At 35.9% G+C, this 26,770-nt stretch overlaps 1 protein-coding gene and 1 non-coding gene across 2 annotated transcripts; both read left to right on the top strand.

Annotated features, from left to right (window-relative positions):
• Positions 1 to 10,370: 10,370 nt before the first annotated feature.
• Positions 10,371 to 10,442, top strand: TRNAD-GUC (transfer RNA aspartic acid (anticodon GUC)). The gene has a single exon. It is a non-coding gene; the product is annotated as a tRNA-Asp (tRNA).
• Positions 10,443 to 14,069: 3,627 nt separating this feature from the next.
• LOC149835652 (dolichyl-diphosphooligosaccharide--protein glycosyltransferase subunit STT3B-like) lies at positions 14,070 to 22,988 on the top strand. Its single transcript, XM_090008670.1, has 6 exons — positions 14,070 to 15,273; positions 17,553 to 18,089; positions 19,203 to 19,657; positions 19,782 to 19,904; positions 22,379 to 22,438; positions 22,543 to 22,988. Exons 1-6 carry the CDS (start codon positions 14,395 to 14,397, stop codon positions 22,670 to 22,672), a joined length of 2,184 nt encoding a protein of 727 aa, XP_089864796.1. The 5' UTR covers positions 14,070 to 14,394; the 3' UTR covers positions 22,673 to 22,988.
• Positions 22,989 to 26,770: the final 3,782 nt, after the last annotated feature.

The raw sequence follows: 26,770 nt of genomic DNA, 5'->3' as shown, positions 1-26,770 counted from the left end.
TGAATTTCACATGTGAATAAAAAATGCATGTTATGGTCAGATAATAGACTTGTTGATGCAAGTCACGTGCTTGTTTATGCACGTGAAGTGCTTGTGTGTGTGAGACACACGAGAAAGGTTGAGTTAGGGTATGTTCCTTATATCACTTGAAATATAAGAGTGCATTGATATCCTAAGAATGGATATGATAATTTGATAATTAAATAAATGCATATCATAGTCATGAGTTGAACATGAGTATGCATCTTCAGAGAAAACAAAATGTGAATGCTTATATTTTTATAGATTATTATGTCTCATTACAGTCAAAAGCATGTGTGTATCAAGTACGCTGGGATGGTTGAATGAAACTTTAATCTATTGGTCATATACATTCTTTTATATGCATATGCTATGTTGGTAAGGGACTCTCATATCCTGAATTATTTAAGAAGCATGTGCGTGTATTTTACGCTGGACATGGTCAAATAAAATTTGGCCTAATTATGTTTGTGCAAATATATTCTAATTGTGTATTGTCATTCTTTTATACAAATATTTGTTATGAATATGAATGAATGTAATGTTTAATGTCATGGATGAAAATGAATGAAAATTTGAATGTTATGGATGTAATTTACGCAATTATGAATGTTATAGAATGAATGATTGTAAATGCAAATGAATGCATGTTTGGATGTGAATTTTATTGACCCTCCTTTTATAATTGATGAGAATCACCCTCTAATTATACCATTATAAACTTGATATGTATCCTTCAAGTTTAATTTTGGGTTTTTATGGACCAGTGGTTAATGCCTTATAATATTACAAATAACCTTTTAGAAGACTGAGGCAAAGTGCAGGTTGTTGCACAGTTGAAGGCTCTACTCTTACCTATTACGATTTCTAAGGGATTCAGATAGTTTTGATAGTTATAAACTTGTAACGATTTGACCTTGTTATTTATTGATCTTTAGGTTTAAAGACTTGTAATATTTTAGAATGATAATACTTATGAATTATGTCTTTTTATTTATGCAATAGTTGTGCATATGATTTTAAAATGTAAATCTTTACATAACTCCTCAATTGTCTTAAACCTTAAATGAGTTTTGTCTTTCGCATTTTCCTATGTGTGAGGATCCCTAGAGTAATAACCTCAACTGAGTTGTGTTTATGGGTGATTTTGTACTGAATCTGATACAGTATTTAGAATGGTTGAAATGTGGTCATAGATAAACTCGTTGACATATTACTCTAGAGAATCATATAAAACTTTATATCGAATAAAAAGCTTTAATTTTTTTTCAAAATTTTAGGTTTGGAAAAGTTTTTAAAAGGTTGATTTTTTTTAGGGATGTTATAAAAACCCTAAAACCTTTATTATATAATCATATAATTAAAAAAAATCAATAACCAAAAATCCTAATAGAAATCATAGATTTATGCTAATTAAAAAAAACAAATAAAAGCTCTAATATTCTAACAAAAAAACATTCATTATTCATGATTAATGTTAATTAAAAAAATAAAATACACATGCAAAACCCTATCAGGGGCAGGCGACCGGAGGAAGAGAGAGAGAGAGAGAGGACCACATCAGAGGCAGACGACCAGCGCCAGTAGAGCCTCGCAGGCTTACAGATAGAGAGAGGTGGACGATCGACACCAGCGGAGCCTCACATGCTCGCATAGAGAGTGGAGTGCTAAAGATAGAGAGAAAGGGCAAAATAGGGGGGGTGCAGAATTGGGGAAATGTGTAACCAAAGGGGGCTCGACCCCCTTTGGGTTGGGCATTGCCCATGCGATCAGGAAGTTAGGGTTGGCACATACACACCCTCTCTCTAACATAGTGCCACCCCTTCATTGAACCCATAATCTAGGGAGAATTCTAGGTCTATTACTGACAATGAAGAAATGAATCACATAAAAAATTCAGGATTCAAGTAAAAATTAGGTAGCAACTCTAAACCATATAAATCTCCATCCTGATAAAGAGACTAGTTGGTCAAGACCATTGAGTTACAAATTTTGAATGGTCCCAAGTCATCAAGGATGCTACCCTCGAATTAACACCCCAAGAATGCCAAGTTCTGTCATGGGCAAGAAAGTAAATCAAGGATGGACTTTAAAGGAATAGGAAAGCAGAGGAATGGATCATAAAACACAAGAACATATTGATTCAGAAGCATACAATTCCAATTGAGAATATATGGAGCAGCCATGTACGAAATTTAGAAGAAATCAACAGAATTTAAAACATGGGTGATCACCAATGACATCATTCATGAATTTGGTATTTTGATCCCGATTTAAGTGTTTGAAATTGAAAAACCTCTTTGTCTAAACAACCCAAAGAACAAAGAAATTGTAACAACCCAAATTGGGGCCTCTCGAACCCAAGTTTGTGGATGTTAGTTCTCAAAGAGAAATTACCAAAATAACCTAAAAAATCATGCCATATTTTTTTCTTTCATAATGATTATAAGGTCCATACATTCATCATTCACAATGATTATCATCTTAAATAACAGTATTTAAATTACACATTCTGAATGATAAGAAAATGCAAAGATGAAAATTACTTTAAGTACTATGATAACTGATAGTAGCTGAGTCTGAGTCCAAGATAACGTCCTTCGATTGGCAGCAATACCTCCTACAGTTGTAATTAAGAGAAGGGGTGAGTCTACAACGTAGTAAGTTTATATTTACAAATTGGACACAACTGTTACAACTGTAGTGAATTCTAATCTCTTAATCTTAGTTTAGTTTACTAACTAAACATACATGGTATTTATGGATTTTATCCCCCTTTACTATTTCTCTATCCTCATTCTCAAAGTAGACATTCATATTCTACTCTAATTGGATATTTTGAAAGTAACTGCCTTGGGTGTAGCAATCCATGTAGACAACTTAGAGTCTACGGTGATGGCCAGACATATGCACTCACAATAACATAGTTTAAATCAGCCCAGACTATGGACTCACAATCGTTGCAGCTTCTTTACTGGTTGCAAGTCAGGAGCTACAAAATGTTCATCGATAACTAGCCGAAGAGCTCAAGAATCTATACTAGCCCCCAAGGTGCACTAGAAGCTATACCTACCCCAAGGTGCACGAGGATGTATACTTGCCCTCAAAGTTTGTGGTTCATGTTACATCCTACATGTGTCTATTAAGCATTGTTTTTAACCTTTAAGGGTTACTTAAGATTTTTTTAGCAAATCTTAAGGTACGAATGAGGTACACACACCTCAAATAATGCCCTAAACCATGTCTCTCCTAGTAGAGTTCTTTATCATCCCCTCTATTGTTATCATATACACATTATTCTTCCAACTTTCATTTATTGGCATTAGTGCATTATACAATAACCAATGCATGTTCACTAACTACTTTTAACATGTCAATACATGTCATATATCTAACGATAATAACCCAACAGAGCTAGCTCATTATGTCACGACACTTACAATGCACCTCCTAAGGCATAAGTGTGACATTCTCAGGACAATTTTTATCTTGAAACTCTAGAACTCTACTCTCAAACATCCATACTTAGCAACATGTTACATGTATCCATGTCATGATTTTCTCCATGCAAGATACATTCATAATTGAAATCACGTCACAAGTCAAAGAACATTCACAAGTCAAAGAACATGTAATATGTGTCAACATTTTTAAGCATCATACTAAACATCAAAATTATGGATTCCTAAGCACACTACTCAATTATTCTATTCAAAACAGGATAACATTAGCATACTTATAACATATGGAATTACATTGCAAGATGCCTAAATAACAAACATGTATTTTATTTAACTAAGGAAGAATTTGTAAATGTTCACTTACCTGGAACACTTAAATTCTAATTCTAAGGAATAACCTTAGCCTTCTCGCAAATTTTGATATAAAATAGACAAAAATCTTGTATTATCATTTAGAGTTTCATCTTTGTAAAAAATTATGAAAATACCCCTAGCTTTTATGCCACATACTACAAGAAATTTGTGTATTAGCGACAGTCATAATCCATCACTAATTCATCGCAAATCCATCGTTGAACAATTTAGCGACAGATAACTTTTATCATAATTTTCTAGTCGTTAATTAGCGTCAGAACATATATATATCGCTACTTTCATCGCTAATTTATGACAGATTAGTGAATGTCATGATTCATCGCGAGGCTGTCGTTAATCTGTAGAGATTTGGTTTTGCGATAGATACACATTTGTCGCTATTGTAGTGACAGAATTGTGATGGATTATAATCCATCGCAAAACATCAACCGATTCAGTTTTGCGATGGATAAATATCTGTCCCTAATCCATTGCTAAGTTGAAGCTCAATATTAATTAGCGACGGATATTATCTGTCGTTAATCTGTCATAAAAAATAAAAAATATTTGTTTGAAATATAAATATCGAGAAAAAAATTCTCGTTATATAATTTATATATCATGTCTATAAAAAATAAAGTACACCTAAAAAAAACATATACAAAGCAGGTGAAACAAATTTAACACAAGATACAAGGTGAAAAAATTTATCGATCCACTATAATCCTCGCCAAGTTCTAATTATTTACAAGTGAACATATACAAAGAGTTTCACTTGAAACAACAAGAAGATGCAATGAATTCAACACATGAATCTAATCATCACCAAGATTTTGAGCATCATCCTCTTCATTGTCTCGATTTATCCCTTCATCCATGCCTCCATCAACTCCTCTACGCTGATTATCTTCATCATCTTAAAAGAGAACCGAAAAAATAGTATTGATAAACAAAATATAATAAAATAATTTATATGTAATGCACCTAATCTAAGGCAATCAAAGTAACATGAATGAATTACATATAGACTAGCTAGCAATAAAGTGAAGGACGTTAACAAAATTCAGATGTGTTCTAAGGCTGACAAAAAAAAATCATAGTGATTCAATCATGCAAATATGTGTTCTAAGGTTGTCAAAAAAATGTCATAGTGATTCAAGCATGCATATATGGTTTATAAGGTTGTCAAATAAATGTGTTTTGTATCACAATCATGCATATATGTGTTATAAGGCAGTAAAAAAATCATAGTGATTCAATTATGCAAATATGTGTTCTAAGGTTGTGAAAAAACTTTTATAGTGATTCAATCACGCATATATGTGTTATAAGACAGTCAAATAATTTTATAGTGATGAAATCATGCTTATATATGTGTTCTAAGGTTGTCAAAAAACTTTCATAGTGATTCAATCATGCATATATGTGTTATAAGGCAATCAAAAAACTTTCAGAGTGATGAAATCATGCTTTTATGTGTTCTAATGTTGTCAAAAAACTTTCATAGTGATTCAATCATGCATATATGTGTTATAAGGCAGTCAAAAAACTTTCATAGTGATGAAATCATGATTATATGTGTTCTAATGTTGCCAAAAAACTCTCATAGTGATTCAACCATGCATATATGTGTTCTAAGGTTGTCAAAAAACTTTCATAGTGATTCAATCATGCATATATGTGTTATAAAATAGTAAAAAAACTTTCATAGTGATGAAATCATGTTTATATGTGCTCTAATGTTGTCAAAAAACTTTCATAGTGATTCAATCATGCATATATGTGTTATAAGGCAGTCAAACAATTTCATAGTGATGAAATTATGCTTATATATATGTTTCAAGGTTGTCACAAAACTTTCATTGTGATTCAATCATGCATATATGTGTTCTAAGGTTGTCAAAAAACTTTTATAGTGATTCAATCATGCATATATGTGTTATAAGGCAATAAAAAAACTTTCATAATAATGAAATCATGCTTATATGTGTTCTAAGGTTGTCAAAAAACTTTTATAGTGATTCAATCATGCATATATGTGTTATAAGGTAGTCAAAAAACTTTTATAGTGATGAATTCATGCTTATATGTGTTCTAAGGTTGTCAAAAAAACTCTCATAGTGATTCAATCATACATATATATGTTATAAGGCAGTCAAAAAATTTCATAGTGATGAAATCATGAATATATGTGTTCCTAGGTTGTCAAAAAACTTTCATAGTGATGAATTCATGCATATGTGTGTTCTAAGATTGTCAAAAAACTTTCATAATGATTCAAGCATGCATATATGTGTTTTAAGACAGTCAAAAAACTTTTATAATGATGAAATTATGCTAATATGTGTTTTAAGGTTGTCAAAAAACTTTCAGAGTGATTCAATCATGCATATATGTGTTATAAGGCAGTGAAAAAACTTTCATAATGATGAAATCATGTTCATATGTGATGAAATCATGCATATACTAGCTTGAAATCTAATGACATGCAACTTTCATACCTGACAGGCACCTGCAGACGAAGTTTCCCTGTCCCAGAAAAAGTTGCACAACTCATTACATATAACATAGAAAATGGCTTCATATAAATATTCACACACTGTATCCTTAACAAGCTGGCAGACACCATCCCAAGAATTAGCAGGGTCAATCGAACATTGGGAGTTGATGCTGGCGGAAGAACTTTGAGAGCCCTGGCTAGAGGAGGCAACGACTTGTGTGGTGTTTATATTACTCTTAAACCCGAACACACGAGTCTTTTTTGGTTCACCGGTTGTAGTTACTCATGCTCCAGGATCAAAAGGCGGATGCTGATTGGAGTCATCGTCATATCGCTCTACCATCTGTTGCACATATGACTCCTACAAAGTAATGATTACAGTATAGATTAATAATTAAGAATTATAATGTTCATGGTAACTTGTCTATTACAATGTTTATTAATACAATAAATACATATTGTTGTCACTCTCACCTTCTCTGATACGAACTCTCCCGTGCTCTTACGTTTATGTGTTTCAACAAATACATCCTTGTGAGGCACAATGCCTTTTTTTTTTTCTTCTTGCGAGGTTACATGATAAAAAAAATTAATTAAAAAGTATACAACAATACTTATAAATTTGATAATATATATTGATGAGTTACCATTTTCTTCTGGTGGCTCTCAAAAGTCCTAGATCCACCTGTGTGTATATGGACATCAGACATCTTCACTCAGTTTTGTGCAGGCTTTGCTGAGCGGTTTTAAAATTCATGGCCCGCCCACTTGTCGCACATTATATCCCAATAATCTAACTTGATAGTAGGAGGGTCATGGCCCTTCCACTGCAGTGGAACATCTATCCCACCAGATGCTTTTATTGTTGCAGTCTTCATATTGTGCAGCATGTCTGCAAATCGACTGACAGTCACATTCTGCCACACCCGCCTTGCATCTTGCTCCTCATTTGCAGTTGCGAAGCGATTCAAAGCCTATAAATAATTTCAAAAAGTTAGTATACATGACTATAATAAAAAAATTAAATACAAAACATATTAGCTATGATAAATGATTGTATACCATGAATGAGGATCACAATCTGTCAAACACCTCATTTGGGTACTCTTTTCATTGAGCGGTCGATCCTGAAAGATGTTGAACTAGTGACTGCCTAATTTCTCGTATTACTTGTGGCTCGAACCTCACGCTGCATATGAATTAGTACACATTAACAATCGACTATCGATATACACCATTTATAAGATAAGTATTGGATAAGTGAAAATAAAATACTTACGGTCGACTATCGATATACATTATTTGAATGAGTCATCGTGTGTCAGACTAAGAAGACCCTGCATCTGGTGTTGTCTCGTGACGTGTATGAATAGCTGGTGTAGGTGGGTCATGTGCAGACAAAACATTATCTATAAAAAAGTGAGTTAGAAATTCATACAATGAACATTTAAACTAATCAAGTATACAATTAGTTAAATGATATACCTATCGAAGAAGCCCGTGAAGATGAAGACTGAGACTAGCTATCACTGGGTGCTCGACCACTGTGACCTCCATGAACTATATTCTAACAAATAAAACTTTTATTTGGATCAGCTACACAACTCTATATCTTCATGGATACATAATTAAATCGAAAATAACTTCATGCATAGAGACACATCAAGCATTACAATACATTCAACTCCAATATTCCGCTAACTACAACCATGAATAGCATGGTCTCCGAAATACAAACATAAGCGCATATGAGAAAGTGATGTGGTATCTATTACAAGATGTATTTCACTAGCTCGAGTATGCTTTCTCATCATTTGTTTGACTTTCATATTCTTCTTCTTCCTCCTCCTCCTCTTCGTCATCTTTGTCTTCTTCTCCATTGGGTGCTCATCCACTTGGTATATCATTTGGATCACATTCTTCCATACGTGTGTCATCGGACAATGGAGATGTGACATGCAGATCATGTGTGACATCGTGACCATAAGAGAAGTCATACTTATTATCTGATTGATAGTAATCACTCTCTTCAGCAATCTTGTTTTCCTGTAACTGATCATACTCGGGGTATAGTTTAGACTTCATCTTGCAAACTGGCCATCATTAATTTCTATCTGTCTTTCTTGTATTCGAATATGAAGTATAATAAACTTGTTGAGCTTGTGAGGCTAATATGAAATTTTGTAATGTAAAAATGATATAAAATATCATTTTACTGGGTATGTTCCGAGTTTGGTTCATGTTGTTCTCATCAGATCTGGGTATAGTTTCTCTTATAGTAGAACCAGGTCCAGACCTGATACCATACCCAAAGTCCAGGTCTAGTTTCACCTGGGTCTGAACCAAACCCGACCCGTTGACACCCCTACCCACATGGAAGATGCTCACGTTACTTTTAACATGACTGCCCATATGGAGAATCATTAATGGAATAACCAAACGAGAACAAACAATCATACATGGACCGAACTGTGTGAGCAGGCCTGTGTTGGGCCAAGAGATATATTCTCTTTCTACTCATAGAAAACTTAACCTAATGATAATTATGGTTGAATGATTCTTTGATGTAAGCTCAAATTTGAGGTTAGGAGAAACTCTACTTCTACCAATTACTAAGTAACTAAACTATGAAAACTCAAACTTAATGGAAAATAAGCAATTAAATTGAAAGAAAATACTCCAAATTTATTCATCAACAAATCCACATAGCAAATATTTATAAGCAACTAATAAAAACAAACTAAAATAAAATAAAATTGGATCCACAAGTGGATCCTGCACCCGCTTAGTTCATGCTCCTGCATCATTCTAATTGGAATATACCCCGGGGTAATGATCCCCACAAATGGATTGAATCGTGTATAAGATTGATTTGTGTTCTTCACCTTGTTTTGACATATTGGTTAACGATCTTCTAAGTTTTAAAACTGTCACCTTTGGGAATTGATAGCTAGGATGGCGGTTTATGCATAAATTCCTTTAGACTACCATTTTCCAAACAGTGTTTGATATCCTTTTCAAAAGTTATTGTAGGAATAGCCATGGAATCCATAAGCTAGTGATGTACTTGGCCCATTTGTTATTGTTCATCAAATTTTTTGAATTGCTGATCACGTGCCTACTCATTTCTCTTCCTTGCCTCGGTCAAATCCAAGGATGAACTAATAATACAAACATGCAAAATGAAATTTATAAAATGGGTTTTAATAGTTTTTTTGTCTTCTTTTTTTTACAATTATGACAGTAAATGTGTTGAACATGGTCAAGTTGCTAGGGATTAGACACCTGGATCATGTTTTTTAATTTAGAAAATGATTTTTTGAGCATTTAAATTTTATGAAAATTTTAAACCATTGATTTTTCACACCATATAAAAGCCTATTCACCCATCCTTATGAAATCTATATTTAGTAAAAAAAAAAAGTCACAATGTGCATCTACCATGATTGTTTGGCATATTTCATTTTGTTTCCCATTGTTCAAGAAGGATGATGCAACCGAATCCTCAACAATTCTTTATAAATGGTCCATGCACGGGCGTGCTATTATTATCTATATATGTCACAAAAGGCACGGACATGAACCATATTAGACATGAGTTTACAAGCTTCTTGAAAAATAAGAGACGAGGACACGCAATTTTTCATTATTTTAATTAATTAAAAATGTTGTTTGATATTTTAATATACAAACATATATTATTTATGATTGAAAATTAATATTACTAAAACTATTAAAAATAATAAAATATTTTCCGTAATATGTCATGAGTGTATCATCGGCCATGTCCCCAAGCACGGCCAAAAATGACGCGACTAAGTTACAAACTTGATGTAAAAGCTAGAATGGATCAATTCAAGCGTGCCTGGACACGGGTCTAGTGGTCTCTCTTTGAACCATGCACGAATGCCAGAGGGACGTGTTAATTGTCAAAGCATAAATTAATAAAAGAATTCAAGGAATGAAATAAATGTTTAAGTAAAGGAATGAAATAAATGTGTAAGTAAATTAAAAAAGAAGATAATTTCAACCAAGTCGTTGTAGTATAGTGGTGAGTATTCCCGCCTGTCACGCGGGTGACCCGGGTTCGATCCCCGGCAACGGCGTGTTTTCTATATGTTGGTTATTTTATTTTCCAAAAATTGTTCTTTTTTTTGGAAAATATATTCTTAGAATAAAATTATCCAACTATTTTTAATGTAGCTATTGTATCTGAAGCCGGCAAGGAAAATAAAGTTTCTCATCTTGAAGGGCTTTACTCTTGTGATGGGTCAACATCAATGCTACAAAGATGGTTATCGGGACTTTCATGCAGTTCATGATACATTAAAAAATATCTCATTTATGAAGAATTTTGAAGAACATAAGGATTAAAAAGTAGATATGGCCAAGGCTGTTAAATGCGGTGAGGCGAAGCGAGCATGTTATGAAGTACGCCTCGAGGCGTTGAAGCGTAAGCTTCATGATCAAAATAATAAAATATATAATATTAATAAAATAGCACTGGTAAATGGTTTTTTAATATAAATATGCATATATGAGTTTGTTTGATGGTTGATTTAGTAAATATAAGGTTTTTGAAGGACTTGAAAAATAAATAGCTCCCAATTTTTTAAATTATAACCTTGAATTTGTTTCCATCATAAACGGCCTAAACAAAAAAAAAAAAATCTTAGTGATGCATATAAATATTTTTTTCTTGGACATATCAAATGCATACATGCAATAGAACTATCATGAAACTATAGTTTTTCAGCAATGCACTTTTGCACACATCTCTTATATACAGGTATATGTTTTTTAGTGGTTTACCACCATGCAATTAATCGGGAGCTATTAATGCTATTGAAACTTTCATCAAACATTTAGCTGAAATCATAGCGAGGGCAATCCAAACAGTGTTACATTTGAAACTATTTTAGATAATTATGTATTCAAAGCAATTCCAGAACGCTTCAGGTATTGAGTGTGCGCCTCGCCTGTGAGGCGCACGCCTCTCACAACACTGGATATGGCAGTGGTCCAAGGGGAAATGGGCATCGTTTGGACCGGGGATGGATTTATGCTCCCCCCCCCCCCCCCCCCACCCACCCACCCACCCACCTCATTTCCAATCCTTCTTTAGGGATGGTAGTGGACCAAAGGGAAATGGGCCCTGCCCCACCTCACCCCGTTTGGATTGGGAATGGAGGACATGAAATAGGGATGGAGGTTAAAATCAAAACCCATGCAGGGATGGAGGGCAGGATTTTGAGTCCGGGCGAGAGTGGAGACCTTGTCCCCGCCCCCCTGCGGTCCACTGCCATCTCTATTAAAAACATATTAATATATTGCAATAAAATCATGATATTTTAAAATATTACAAATCTTCTCTGATTTTTCACTTCATGAAGATGTCCTGATGTTTTCCGGTAGGGTGAAAATAACATTGGTAGCGTCACCAGGTTTTTTTCCCTTGCCTGACGGAGAAACCACCATCCCAATCAGAGCCCTAGTCATACTGGCTAAGTCTGCCGTACATATGATAGTTGTTCTGATGGTGTAAACCCATGACGCATACCTTAGCCCTCAGTGAGTCGCCAAGGCTTGGGCTGAGGCACATATTAACTAGGGTTAGAGAGATTGATGTTTTGTGTATATTGAGTCTCTTGCACATATTAACTAGGGTTCTATGCACAAGTTGTGAATGCCTGTTTGTTTAGATTGCAATAAGGGAGAAAAAAAGAGGTGCAGGCTTAGGCTTTTTTGTTTTTAAGAGCTCTATCATTTTCTTATACTTGACATAATAAAATTTGTCTTGTGCTTTTCTCGGAAATTGGTGTCTTTGTGTGCTTGATTGCTTTCTTATCTTTCATTGCATCGCGTGGGCTTTCCGCGCTTACATTCCATAGACACCACAAGTTGAGTGGATTCCACTTTCACACCGCTGCAAATATGGACTATAATTTGTATCAATGGTGGATGACCTCTATTCACCTTGTGTCGGGACGTTGCAAGTTGGAACCCTAAATGGTATGGTTGTATAACTAGTAGGGGTCTGCCTAACCTCAGATTTCTCTGTCGAAAAAAAAAAAAGAAGCTTAGGATCTAAACTATCGATCCATTAGTCACTAGGCTTAGATTTCATGTCATGGACCTTAAAAAGTTTTAAAATAATCTGGAGGAATTTTCAAATCCTCCAAACCATGGTTGCCAAAATCCCCTCCCTAAAGAAAGAAGTGTGCTTCCAAAGCGTAAAGCACCGCGCTTCCCCCAAAAGGGAAAACTCGCATCTCATTTGTGAGAAGTGTGATTCCCACTCGCTTTTCAAATCGCTTCTCTCTCACATTTTCCCTCTCTTTCATTTTCTTTGGCGTTTTTCATATTGTTATTATTTTTTAACTTTTCTCTTGCTTTTCAATATTTTTCTTTCATGTTTTCTTTTTCGCTTCTCACACGCTTCCACAATTCCTTCCAAAACGAATCTCACTCTACTTAACACTCACTTCCCGTAGAGCTCTTTGGGATGAGCTGTGATGGGGCCTACATCCTTGTACAGGACCCACCTGGGGAATAGTGGATACGGTCCTCATTTGTGTGATATTTCATCTTTGGCCCGATGTCCTAGTTGTAGTTGTCAAGACGGATTTTGGTTGGATATCTGACTAAATCAAAATCCATTTATTCAGATTTTCATATTCAACAATGAAACATTAACGACTGAATTGGATTTAGATGTATAAAATCCAAATCCGAATCTGATTAATCGCAAAAGGCATATCTAATTAGTTATACACGCTAATCAAAACCAGGTTTAGTAGTTTTTTCCATCAGAACCCATTAGGCCACATTATGTAAGATACATTTGAACTGAATCTGACCCGTTTATGCCCCCTACTCACAACTAGTGTTGTAAACAAATCAGATATGTGTTGGGTCATGGTAGATCCAAATCTGAACAGAATAATAACCAACGATTTCAACCTGATCTGGATCTGAATAAGATCGGATGGAGTTGAGTTAAATCCAGATCCAATTATAACTGGGCAATACTTGATCATGTAAAAATAGTTTAAAAACAAGCATTTTTACATATATAAATATAAATAGATTTGATGTGCATCCAAATTTAGATCCAACAAACAAGTCTAGTCCAAATCCTATCAGAATCCACAAGGATCCAAACAGATGAGTCCGAATTTGATCTAAATTAGGGATGTCAATGAATCGGATTTTATCTGACATCTGACTAAATTCAATTCCATTTAGCTGCATTTGTTTAGCCAAAACTATATCCGATTAACATTGTATGTGGATATGGTTTTGATTTTTTGCTACAGAATCCGACAAATATCCGATGGATATAAATCCGTTTACATGCAAAAAAAAAAAAACAGATTTGATACGAGCTTTTCACCATTTGAATTTGAATCCGTTTAACCGACATCTGATTAGTTGAATATGGTATTGCGCATTTCGGATCTCATTTAAGACCCATATTAGAGAAAATGCATCGGATCCGAATCGGAGTTCCCGACCGAGTCCGATCCATTCATACCCTAACCCAGATACCATTCCGGTTCGAATAAGACTCGGGACTAAAGGAATTGATTTCCGAGTCTATGGTAAACGGATTAGTCATTTTATCCGGTTCAAGCCCCAACATTACAAAAATGCCAAAACTACCCTTAAGATACCTCCAAAACCCTCACTAAACCCCTTCTTCACCGTTCATCTCTTCCCTTCCCCGTAGGGAAACGTAAAAGGGAAGGACGTCCGATCGCCGTCGATCTCCCGAGATTGACCGTTATCAAGATTCGAGCTCTCGCCCTTCTCCTTCCCCAAAACCCTAGTCTCGCAAAACCCTAATTTTGCAAAATCTATCGTTTCGATAAACCCTAATTCCAGAAACCAGGCTTTCTATCTCTTCCCCGGTTTAGCAAAGGAAACATTGTTCTTTTCTCCATGTGATCGCTGAAACAATGGTGTAACTTCATGATTTCAAACCCTAATTTCGCGAACTAGGGTTTATACGGAACTGGGAAGATCCTAGAGGTTCCGGGAAATTGGATTCCTACCATGGCGGAAACCGCGTCTTCTTCGATTCTGAAATCAGATTTCTTCAAATTCTCGATGAGGAACTTGAAGCTCAAGACCAAGCAGCAAGAGCTTCTCGCGCGCTTCGCGATCCTCTTGTCGGTTTACGTCCTCGCGTTCGTCGTCCGTCTCTTCAGCGTCCTCCGCTACGAGAGCATGATCCACGAGTTCGATCCCTATTTCAATTACAGAACCACCGTCTTCCTCACCGAGAACGGTTTCTACGAGTTCTGGAACTGGTTCGATTCGGAGAGCTGGTACCCTCTCGGACGGATCATCGGTGGAACCCTCTACCCCGGCCTCATGGTCACCGCTGCCTCGATCTACCGACTGCTGCGGTTCCTTAGCTTCGCGGTTCATATCCGCGAAGTCTGCGTGCTGACTGCGCCATTCTTCGCTTCGAACACCACTTTGGTCGCCTACTTCTTGGGGAAGGAGCTATGGGACTCGGGGGCTGGGCTTGTGGCAGCAGCACTCATCGCAATTTGCCCTGGTTACATCTCTAGATCGGTTGCAGGTTCATACGATAACGAGGGCGTGGCAATCTTCGCCCTTCTGCTGACGTTCTTCCTGTTTGTGAAGGCAGTGAATACAGGGTCATTGGCGTGGTCTTTGGCAGCGGCATTCGCCTATTTCTACATGGTTTCTGCTTGGGGAGGGTACATCTTCATAATCAATTTGATCCCTCTTTACGTTCTTGTGATTCTTGTCACCGGGAGGTATTCGATGAGGTTGTACATTGCGTACAATTGTATGTATATTCTGGGGATGCTGCTTGCAATGCAGATTCGGTTCGTCGGGTTTCAACATGTTCAGTCAGGGGAGCATATGGCTGCGATGGGCGTTTTCTTCTTGATGCAGGTAAACCGGCATTGCTGCTTTATTGCTTTACCTCACTGTTGGGTTTCGTGTTATCTTGAGTTTTTTGTGATTAATTGTTTGTTTAATGTTATCATTGCTGGTGCTAAAATAGCATATCTTGGAAGTTTAAATTTTGTATTGGTCTTTTTCTTCCACTTTTATGGACACTTCTATGTTCCACTTGTACTTCAATGATAATGAGCAATTATTTAGCGGAGCTGAACGGGTTGGACCTGTTTTTGAAAGATTTCAGAATATTTGTTTTCCAGTTTTCTTTGAAGTCTCCGAGGAAAATAAGAGATACTAAATAATGCTACGGTTCTCCTAGAGCACCTACTCCCACCTACTAGAAATCATAGTTGGAGGTTGCATCTTCTCAATCAGACCTTATAGATGTACTTAACACAGTTTATTTGATAGGAATCATGTTTTGGATCATGTTTTTTTGGACATCAAAATAAGTTTTTTTAAGACATGAAATTTTGGTACATTGTGAGCCATTGATTTTTTAAGATCTTAAAAACCTACATGTGTGCCATAATGACATGATCTAAAATTTGTTTTCCACTAAATAATGTTTGTAGATCATATCTATAGGGTCAACGAAAAAACACTCAAATTTTGAAAATTTCTAGTTTCTATTAGGTGGGAGTAGGTGCTCCGGGAGTACTCTATCATTACTAATATTTATAAACGATGCTCGTTTGTTCATCTTGGGTGATTTTCAGTCATTAGCGACGGTTGCGACCGCTGTTAATGACTTATACACGTTAAAAAAAGTGTAGCCACTGATCCGTGCAGGATCAGTGGCGGAGAAGCGTCCACTAACAATGGACACTTTGTGTGTCCACTGTTACGGGCCTCTCTCTCTCTCTCTCTCTCTCTCTCTCTCTCTATATATATATATATATATATATATATATATATATATATATATATATATATATATATAGGGTCCTAACCAATTTTATCTCCTAACTGTCCTAAACAGTTTCAAAAGGCATAGTTGTAGGTGTTTGGTTAATCTGACTTGCATAGCTACTCTCTATAGCTCACATGTTCACATGTATTTTTATAGCAATGAGAGGTTAAACATTTGTATTGCAGTAGAACTTTATGTTAAAAGATTCAAGTTTTTTCTATAAATTATCCAAAGCATGTTTTCTGGCAGATAAAGCAATGACAAACACATTTTTGGGTTCAGATTAAGCCTAAAAAAGAAAAAGAAAAAGAAAAAGAAACTGCAAACTGGTTAGGACTCACATTGGGATCTAACAAATAAATAAATTATATATATATATATACATACAAACTGATTGAAATGACCAAAACACCCCCATGTTGTCTCATGCAGTCTAGTCACAAATATGTCCTCAAGGTATTCATATGGTCCTTTTTGTTTCATAAATGTGTTGTTATTTTGATGGCCTTACAATGTCAGTTTTCTGTTTCATGTAATCCAGTTTGAGCTGTAAATTGTGTATACAGTATGTTTCATGGACATTATCTTTCATTGATTTTACAATGTTTTCTGTTCAGTTTTCAGGGACTGCAAACCATTTGTTTTTTCAAAATATTTTCAAATATCTTGTTCTATTCATTGCTATGATCGACAAAAACATGCACATGTTCACACACATCATGCACTACACTCAAATATTCACACGTGAATGCACACATCCGAAATAAATTCACTTCATCATCTGCTGCCTCCATGTTGTACAATGTTAATATATATTTTCTGCATTTAATGTACTGATTGTGCACTCACTTCGAGTATTTCTAGTTGTCAATAACTGAGAAACACTAAAGGGTCACTTGAGAGCCTCGGATCTCATGTCCAAGGATTTGATGTGGCATGGGCATGCTGTGGTGCTGGTCTCATGTCAAAATCTGAGGCTTCTCAAATGTGGGATCTCAGATCATGAGATTGTTTGTGGATCTGAGATTCCTCATATGAAGGGGAGTGAGAATGCGATCCTGATTCTGAGAATGGATGAAAGGGGGTTTGTACTCAGATCTCACTTCTCAAGTAGCTGCTTTCGTCATATTTAGTGATAAACTACTCATTGCTTTATTGGCATGTGCCATCTATTTATTTTATGTTTTATAAATGTACCTTGTATTTCTTAATTCATCCATGCTTTCGCAAGAACTTTATCTCTCTAGATAGGCCTTTTTCTTTCATTCAATTTTGCCCACAGGAAAGTCTAGAGGAGAAATGAATGGAAACTGGATATTGTATCTGATTTGAATGTATTTTCTTTTTCCTTATTCAGGTATTTTACTTCCTAGATTGGGTCAAGCATCTTATAAATGATGCTAAGTTATTTCAAGCCTTTTTGAGATTCACGGTAACATGTGCAGTAGCAGTGGGTGTTCTTGCACTTGGAGTTGGCATGGCATCAGGCTATATCTCCCCATGGACAGGGCGCTTCTATTCCCTACTCGATCCAACATATGCAAAGGATCATATTCCTATTATTGCCTCAGTGTCTGAGCATCAGCCGACAGCTTGGTCATCTTTTATGTTTGATTTTCACATTCTGCTGATTCTGTTCCCAGCTGGACTTTACTACTGCTTTAAACGCTTGTCAGATGCCACCATATTTATTGTTTTATATGGTCTCACAAGCATGTATTTTGCTGGTGTGATGGTTCGGTTGATTCTTGTAGCTACCCCTGCGGTCTGTCTTATCAGTTCTATTGCAGTGTCTGCTACTTTAAAAAATTTAACATCTTTGATCCGGACAAAAGCCAAGTCTCTACATTCTGGTCCCAGCAAGGGAGCAGTCAGCCAGAAAGCCTCAACTAAGGCAAGTATCATAATTTTATATTCTTAAACAGATTTTTGTCATTTATTTTACTTGCCTTTTTAAGTAGGTTGAATTTCAAATATGCTAAAAATTCATTTTAATTCATGATTGGTGAATCCTTGTGCACATTTATTGTATATAATATATTTACTTACCTTCAAATTTGCTATACTGATAGCCAGTTAGCCACCAATATTTTACTGGGATAATATTAGCATGGAATTTCTTGGGGAAAAGACCATGGGTTCTTCTCAGAAAATAGCAAAAAGATGAAGAAAAAGAAAATGTTGACAAATATGTAAAATTTTAATGATTTTCTTGTGATGTCTCAAGGAAATGTGTTTTTTTTACAGTTTTATAATGATATTTCTACAATTTCTTTTGTGGGAAAATTCAGATTTCTGATATTTTGAAGTTATGAAAAACAGCTTAAATCCTTTCAACATATCTATGGCAACACTAGAGAAATTTGACTGGTGACTAAGCTGCATGCTTCACTAATCTATGTAGTAGGCTTGTTCAGTAATTGCCTGCTTTAAGAGTTATGCTTTCTATTTTTTGTACTTGCTATATCATAATGTTTTCCAGACGCTCTGATGAAATTCTTAAAAGTTCTGTTTCCAACTTGAGTCTTTTGTACTCTAGAATCTAGATCCTATCTAGAATCTAGATCCTATCTATGTAAAAATTGATGGAGGCTGGATCAGGTGCAATCACATTGCACAAAGTGCATGTGTCGCTGCATCTGGCCACCATTCATTTTTCTGACACAGCCTCTGAGCTGTGGGGCCCAACAGCTGATGGGTGGTGGTCAGGTGCAGTGGCACATGCACTTTGTGCAATGTGATTTCACCTGATCCAAATTTGGCTTTTGCAGCTGCCATTTATTTGATACTTTATTTTTGACAATTTAAAGTGCTTCACAATCTTTCGAGGCTTCGTTTCTGAACCAAAATCTTTTGCCTGCTGCATATATGCGCTTTTTATTCTATGGAACCATGTAACTTGGTTGCTTCTAATTCTGCCCTTTTTTGCTTCTATGTTTTGCATGATTGTCTCATTCTAAGTTACATGTATTATCACATTAGAAATTGAACTTTGTTTTTGTGACAGGCTTCACTTGATCCATCTCTCCCCTTCCAAAGAGATGGTGCTATTGCTCTGCTTGTGGCTGCTTTTTTCTTACTGTCTAGATATGTTATACACTGCACGTGGGTCACGTCAGAGGCATATTCTTCACCTTCCATAGTCTTGGCTGCCAGGGGTGCCCATGGCGGCAGAGTTATCTTTGATGACTATCGTGAGGCCTACTTTTGGCTACGTCAGAATACTCCAGCAGATGCTAAAGTGATGTCGTGGTGGGATTATGGGTACCAGATAACTGCCATGGGCAATCGAACTGTAATCGTAGATAACAACACGTGGAACAATACACACATTGCAACTGTTGGACGTGCGATGTCATCATACGAAGATGAGGCATATGAGATAATGCAATCACTGGATGTAGATTATGTGCTTGTTGTGTTTGGAGGTGTAACCGGGTATTCTTCCGATGATATAAACAAGTAAGTCAGTTGATGATTTTCATGAATTTTGACTTGTTCACTTGTTTTATTATCTGTTAGATGCCACAAATTTTTGTATTCTTGCTGCAACTTTTAACCTAGACTGCATTATATTGAAAATTAGATTTTTGTGGATGGTACGAATTGGAGGAGGAGTTTTTCCAGTCATAAAGGAATCCGATTATCTTGTGAATGGTGAATATCGGATTGACAAGGGGGCAGCTCCAAAGATGTTGAATTGTCTCATGTAAGGTTCTTTGCTTTATGTCAACTGCTGGCTGACTTAATCAAATAGTAGTAGATTTGGTTTTTCAATATCTGATTGCCATATAATTTTTGGAGTCATCGATATCCCTTCTGTGACCTTTTCCTATTTTATATATATCCTTTTTAATTGCATGAATGATGAGTAAAGTGTTGGCTTTTTCGTTTTTTAAAATGTGTGTGTGTTTATTAGGCTTGATAGTTGCTGGTTTTTACTGAATGCTGATGGACATGCTTAGCTGAAGATGCATGCAGCTTAGATATATAAGTAGCCTTCCACTAATGCTTGTAATTAGCTTTGGTTTCTTCTTTATATTTTATAAATGGAACATTGAGTGAAGAAGCTGCTTACCGTAATTTGCTTGTTGTAAAATTTGTTCGTCTCATATAGGATCTTCATTAAGTTTCTTAAGACACCATCTATAGGATAAAGGCACTCACATACAGGGCAATGATCAATATGTGATGATGAAACATGCAAACCATGAAGTATTGCTGTAAGGTGTCTGCCTACGAAAAGAAATGAAGGCATATGGCTGACCTTGTCTGTTCTATGATATGCTCTCAGAATTTTATATTAAAAGTTATAAAGGTGTTTGTTATGTGTTTTTTACTCTACCATGCTCAATGGTTCATGTTGCATCAGTTTTTCATTGTTGACTTAAGCAAACCACTTCATGTAGTATGTGCAGTTAAGTGAAAACTCTGTCAGGAAGTAGTTTGAATTTCTCATTGACGCAGCAGCTTATGCATCAGCATCCTCACATGAAACAAGTTCTTGGGTTATTCTCTTCTCATTTATCTCCTGTGTAAGCTTGATGCCCATCAGTATTTTTTGTTGCAGGACCTATTTGGGTTGTGCTTTACTTTGATGATTTTATGTTCCTATAAATGTGGTTTTTTAGGCTTTCAAATTTTCTTATTGAAGGTGACTTTCAGATTTTTTCCTAAGCTTATCAAAATGGAATTACTAAATATGGTTTGCATTATTATATATTTTTAATTCATAACATTAAAATGCATTTTCTACTTTTTAATTTGCCCTTCACCAATGTGATAACTTAGTGTTTTGATTAAGATCAAGTGTTTTAAATAAGATCAACTAGTTTGTTTCTTTTCAGTTAAATTAGTTTTATGCATGTAGTTAAATTGAGAATTTCTCCTGCTATTTTCTTTTGATGGTGATCCCTGTGAATTCCTGCTTCATGTATGGTTGAGCTGATGAAAGATTCTGATTTCTTTTGTAGCCTATCTTGACAGTAATTAGATTTCCACTAATCTTTTGGCTTATTGCTTCTTTGCATGTGAATTTTGTTGGTGATAATTTGACTTATACCATATGGTGATATATGTGGTTTTGGACCTCATTTTCTAGGCATTTCAGTTGTTATATTATATGTTTTGTTTGTTTTTTAATGGAGCTTGGCTTGAAATTGTTAGATTGTTGCTCCATCTGTTACTGATGATTGTCTCATCTTGGAAGTTTAGGCACACTTAGCTCCTTATATAGTTTTCTCATTTATTTACCCAATTGCCTTTATGTTTTTAGCGATTATTTCTGTCCATTTTTATTTTTTGCTATAAATTGGACCTGGGATGTGTCTGACATTGCTGTCTAAACATTAAATTATTTGATACTGATTAGTGTTATGGTCATGGTGCATGTGTTTTTGCCATTGAAAAAAGTTTTGTTGTCTATATCCAACTTCATGGACCTCAATAAGTTCTGTTTTGTTACTCATCTAAAAATAAGTTCTGTTTGTTATGATTTTCCAATGGTTTTTATGCCGCCAGTTCCAATATTCTTTCTGTTACATCATGTTTGAGAGATGCCTATGTAGCTCTTCTATTGTTATGATATTAGGAGCCAATTTTGTTTGTACAATGAATCTGGTAATCTGGTACCACTTTCATGGCTTATACGGTATTATGGATTTCTACATACCACTTAGGTGGTGTTTGTAAGTGTCTAAATTGACTAGCCTGGCTATATCTGTTCTGCTGGATGTTTACCATTCTGGCTTCTAGTCGTGATGATAGGATTCTGTGCATTCTGTCTTGCACTTTGTTAAAATTTCTTTGTTAAGAAATTTTTTCTTAGACTTGTCTCTAAATGTTTATGAGCTTCTGTGCTTTAGAGGCTTCCATCTTTGTGTATATATGAGGTCATGATGCTCATGGTATTCAAATTAGATGTTTATTAACTTATTGCTTAATGTCAAATAGTGCTACTATCAACATCATCTCACAAATAGTACGATCTCCTATAGTGCAATCTCTGAGATGTGCATGTCAAGTAAATGCTTATCTATGCAGATAATAGGGTTTAATTGTTTCTATATGCATTTACAGAAGGTTTGTAGGCCACTAGTATTGTTTGCAGTCAAATTAGTCTTGCTACTTCATATCTTGTAAGCCTATTTTTCTTTAATCAACTGTATTTGAATTATGGAACAGGTATAAGCTTTCTTACTATCGGTTTGGGGAGGTGAGTACAGAGTATGGAAGACCTGCAGGGTAATTTCTTATCTTGTTATTGCTTATGTCATTCTCATGACCTGTTTTAGCAAAATACTCCAATTTAGTACAAAATTTCCAAGTTGCTTTGCATTGCCATGCAGCTGGGACCGGGCCCGGGGAGTGGAAATTGGAAATAAAGATGTCAAGCTTGAATATCTTGACGAAGCCTTCACAACGTCAAACTGGATTGTGAGGATTTATAAAGTTAAGCCACCAAGTAATAGGTGGTGAAGCAAGTGAAAATTTTGAATCTGGTTCTTGCGGGAACGATGTGGTCCAAAAAATATGTTGAGCTAGAGGAATTTTGCAACAGTGTAACTGTGTAACTTATATGCCATTGCAGGAAATGTGACTCTGATCTCATTCTCTTAGATGGCTATTAACTTATATGCCATTGCAGGAAACACTGATCATTTGCTACAAGGCCTTCTCAGGAGATTCTGTTGCAAAATTTTAGTGACATGCTTGCCAATTAGTGTAACATGCATTCAACATGGGTAAACATGTGAAGATGAAAATATTCATGACTACTGAGTATCTTCCACAATTTGTGCTCCATGTTTTGGTATTGTTCTGTCTTTCAAGTATATTATAACATAATCTTGCTTGCTAATTATGGGCATTAGAAATTACTCCCACATGTTTTCATGGTTATACTTGCCGGGATGATTTTGTATTACAAATTTCATGGGCTTGGAATGACTGCTTGATGGAAAACTCGAGGCCATGGGACATGCCATTTTGCTATGATCTCTCTTTTTGGGACTTATATTTTAAGCTACATAAGCCAGAAGGTGGTTTAGCTATGCACTTCTGAGCAGTCATACTATTCGAGCCTGATTAATGAAAATTTTAAGGCCCATAGAGCATGTGTTTACACATGCATGTCAATGTTTTTTCATAGTGCATCTTTTTTCTTTTTATGCCATGGAATCATTATTAATAAGAACATTGTTTTTCTTGGAATGACTAGTTCCTGAAATCTGCATCTATGGCTTGTGCTATATGTTCCGATCTCTTTTTTGGTATTTTATCTTTTCAGCAAAATATATGGTATATGGGTACTTGTGCTTGCAGATTTTCTATTAGAGCTTCATGTAGTCAAAATCTATAGCCTTATAAATCGCTTATATATACATGCACTCAAGTTCTTTCCTCTGTTTGAAATCATATTGATGCGCCCATTGTTACAATTTTTGGTCCTTGAAGTAAAGAGCTGAATGCTGTGAATTTAAACATGATATTATCTGAATTTTGCTCGTTCAGGCCCATTACTAAGACCAGCTTGTAGATGCTTGTTCTGCATGCCCATAAGTGTACATTATATGTCCATGTATTTCTCTCTGTGTATTTGTATCTTTGTGATCATTTTGTGGGCTTGTTATTCTGTTCTCCTCCCATGATTCTGCAACACTGCTGACACAGATGCCCCCATTAGCGCAATAACATACCAGGTTGATGCAGCTAAGAGAACTTGCAACCAGAAGCTATTTACGATCTCCAATGCCATAGGACCAGCTAGATGCTCTTCTAGGCCACTGCTCATTCTGCTTCCTCCATTTAATCCAGTAACAGCGGCTGCTATTCCAGCTACTGCAAATGGAATCTTTGTGATCCTGTAGTCTATATACTTTTCTCTCACTTTTCCAATTCTTTCTTCTCTGCAAGATTGTTCAATTTGCTTGTCTCCATTATGAAGTTCATCGATTTGTTACTCTGAGTAGACTTACAACTCTGTGATGGTGCTGAAAGAGTGTGCATCGGAGTCCAGTACTCATCTTTTGACAATATTGGATTCGTGCAGTGGGTTCCTCCTATATCCTCTCCAGCATGGCGCCTCACTGCAGCTTCTCTGAGCCTGTCGATTCCTGGTAGTTGCTTACCATGCCACCCTGAGGTTTCTGGTGGTTGTCCCATTTCTTCGTTGTAGCAGTTTTGAAGTATTGCCATCACCACCAGCCTGAGATTGGTCTGATTGCTTGTATGGCTGCCATTCTAGCTTCTCTTTGGGGATCAGGTTGCTGTTTGGCATTTGTGCGAACTCATTTCAGTCCATGGCAAAGCACCATAGTGGCCATATAGCATTTTTGTAAAAATTACTGTTTCTAATCCTTTTTCCCTCATATGCTATCAGAAACCTCTAATACTAATTTGTCATCTGTTATGTTTTTTTATTCTTACCCTGTTTTTTTCCTTCATTTCCTAACTCGTGTTAAATGATGTTGGATTGTTTACAATGCATTGGACACCATTTTTCTTATCTTCCCTTATGTTTTCCTTCTCTTCCTTTTCTGCATCCTATTTATGTTTATTGTCGCTTCATTTTGGCAGTGTTTGTTGGTGAAAATGAACTCCCCTGGGAGAAAAATGTGTCAACACTACCTCCATTCTAATTGAGGTGGAACAGTTTGTTTAAATTCCACCAACACGGTAGCAAAACTCCACAGAACTAGTTTGCTGCCATGTCGCCTCGGTGGAAAAATGAATCTCATGAAACTCGCCCTAGTTTATTGAAAATGAAAAATTTGAATTCAATCTAACATCTTTTGCTGCTACTTCCTGGCTATTTTGGTGCGAAGATATGACGATGACTTATGATGGTTGAAAATGACCATGATACGATTCAGATTTGGAACCCATCTTCCCATTGGTATTTAAATGTTTGGGATGCCCAAATTGCATGTAAAAAAATCTGTCCTTGTTTATTGTGGAGTTATTTAGTTTATACCTATTGAATTTTCTTGTGATCTAAGGGACTACTCACTTCTACGCCTCATAGCAGTGAGCAGAGGGAATGTAGCCGGCAGCATGGCCGCTGGGGATTGAAATTTTCTGTATACCCAAACAACGAAGTTTCACTCACATTAGGGCAAATGGGATTTTAGGTTTTTCCAAATCACAGAAGCAACACCATTCCTTTGACATCAGAGACTTCCATTGACAAATCAAGGGTTAGTCTCCAAAATCCGTTCTTTGTTTTTCATTTTTTCTATCCGAATCAAATCCATTCTTGACGAAATATGGACTAACCTCATCTCTGCACTTCTAGATTGATTATTTGATTTGTTCCAGATAGTTGCAGGGATGGCTTCTTTCCAGAGTGTAGCCAGTCAAAGAAAAAAGGCAACGTTTTTTAAGCATTGTGATTTTATCATTTAAATAAATTTGTAGCAATATTTTCATTTTTTTATTGCAGCATCTTGGGGATTTTTCTTATTTGCTGTTTTCACATGCTTTTCAGTTTTATTCTTTTTTTATATTTTTGAACTATTTCTTCAATGGGCTATTATTGAAATTTTGAAATATGCTTATTTTTGCCAAGGTTTTCCTGAAAAACCTAAGAAAGTGATTTTTTTTTTAAAACATTCCAGAATTCATGGCCCCTTTTCTTTTGGGTCACTATGTTGTTAGACTTTTCTCCTAGGATGTCAATGAATCAGGTTTGGATCCCATATTTGACTGAAGGTAGATCTCCAAAATGTATTAGTTAGGGAGTTGGAAAAGCAACATGGCATGGCGAATCAATCGGTTAAAGAAGACGAAAGAATCATTTGCGTTTTAGGATGCTTATGATGTATTTGATGAATGAATTTTCTTCCAAGGAGCTTATAGATCTCCGATCAGTCTATTCAGAAAATCAGTCATCTCGTTGGTTTGACATAACACTAGATCTTATCTGTCTTCTCTGCTGAGCAATTTCTTAATTATCTTCTCTTTTTGCCTCGCTGCACACTGAATCCTAATGTAATGTCGGATTCAGTATACAAAATAGCATCCGATTCATGATTTGACTCAGATTTAGTGAGCATTTTTACATCCAAATCCAAGTCCAAACTGAATCCAAAACCCACAGGGTAATCAGCTCCAATTACATATAGAAATATATGTAATTATCTAATTGGATCTGGATAAATTATTATTGTTTCTCATCCAACTCTCAATGAATCCGATGAGACCAAACCAGATTAGATTGGATTCAGTAAGTCCAGATCTGAACCGAATCTAATCCCTTTACCTCGCTACTTTTCTTTGATGAGGGCAGTTATGTTAATTTTCCAGAATACCTGCGAGTGCGCTTTCCAAGCCTCGTTTTTCATCTCTTGGAACCTGCTTTGGAACTTTTTTACATCCACGAATATGTTTGCAACACGTGTCCCTGCAGTGCCGCTTGCACCAACTCTCGTGGCTGTTTGGACATGAGGAATTCGAGGGCAACAAGTCTGACCTTTTCACAATATACTGTAATAATACAAATGAGGGACATTTAGGTCAGTACTGATTAGGCATGATAGACATACCTGATAGGCTTTCAAGATTTCATTGATATTT

This window comes from Nuphar pumila, chromosome 6 (genome assembly GCF_984573655.1).
Source record: "Nuphar pumila chromosome 6, dmNupPumi1.hap1.1, whole genome shotgun sequence".
Classification (NCBI taxonomy): Eukaryota; Viridiplantae; Streptophyta; class Magnoliopsida; order Nymphaeales; family Nymphaeaceae; genus Nuphar; species Nuphar pumila.
This window is presented reverse-complemented; position numbering and strand designations above follow the sequence as displayed.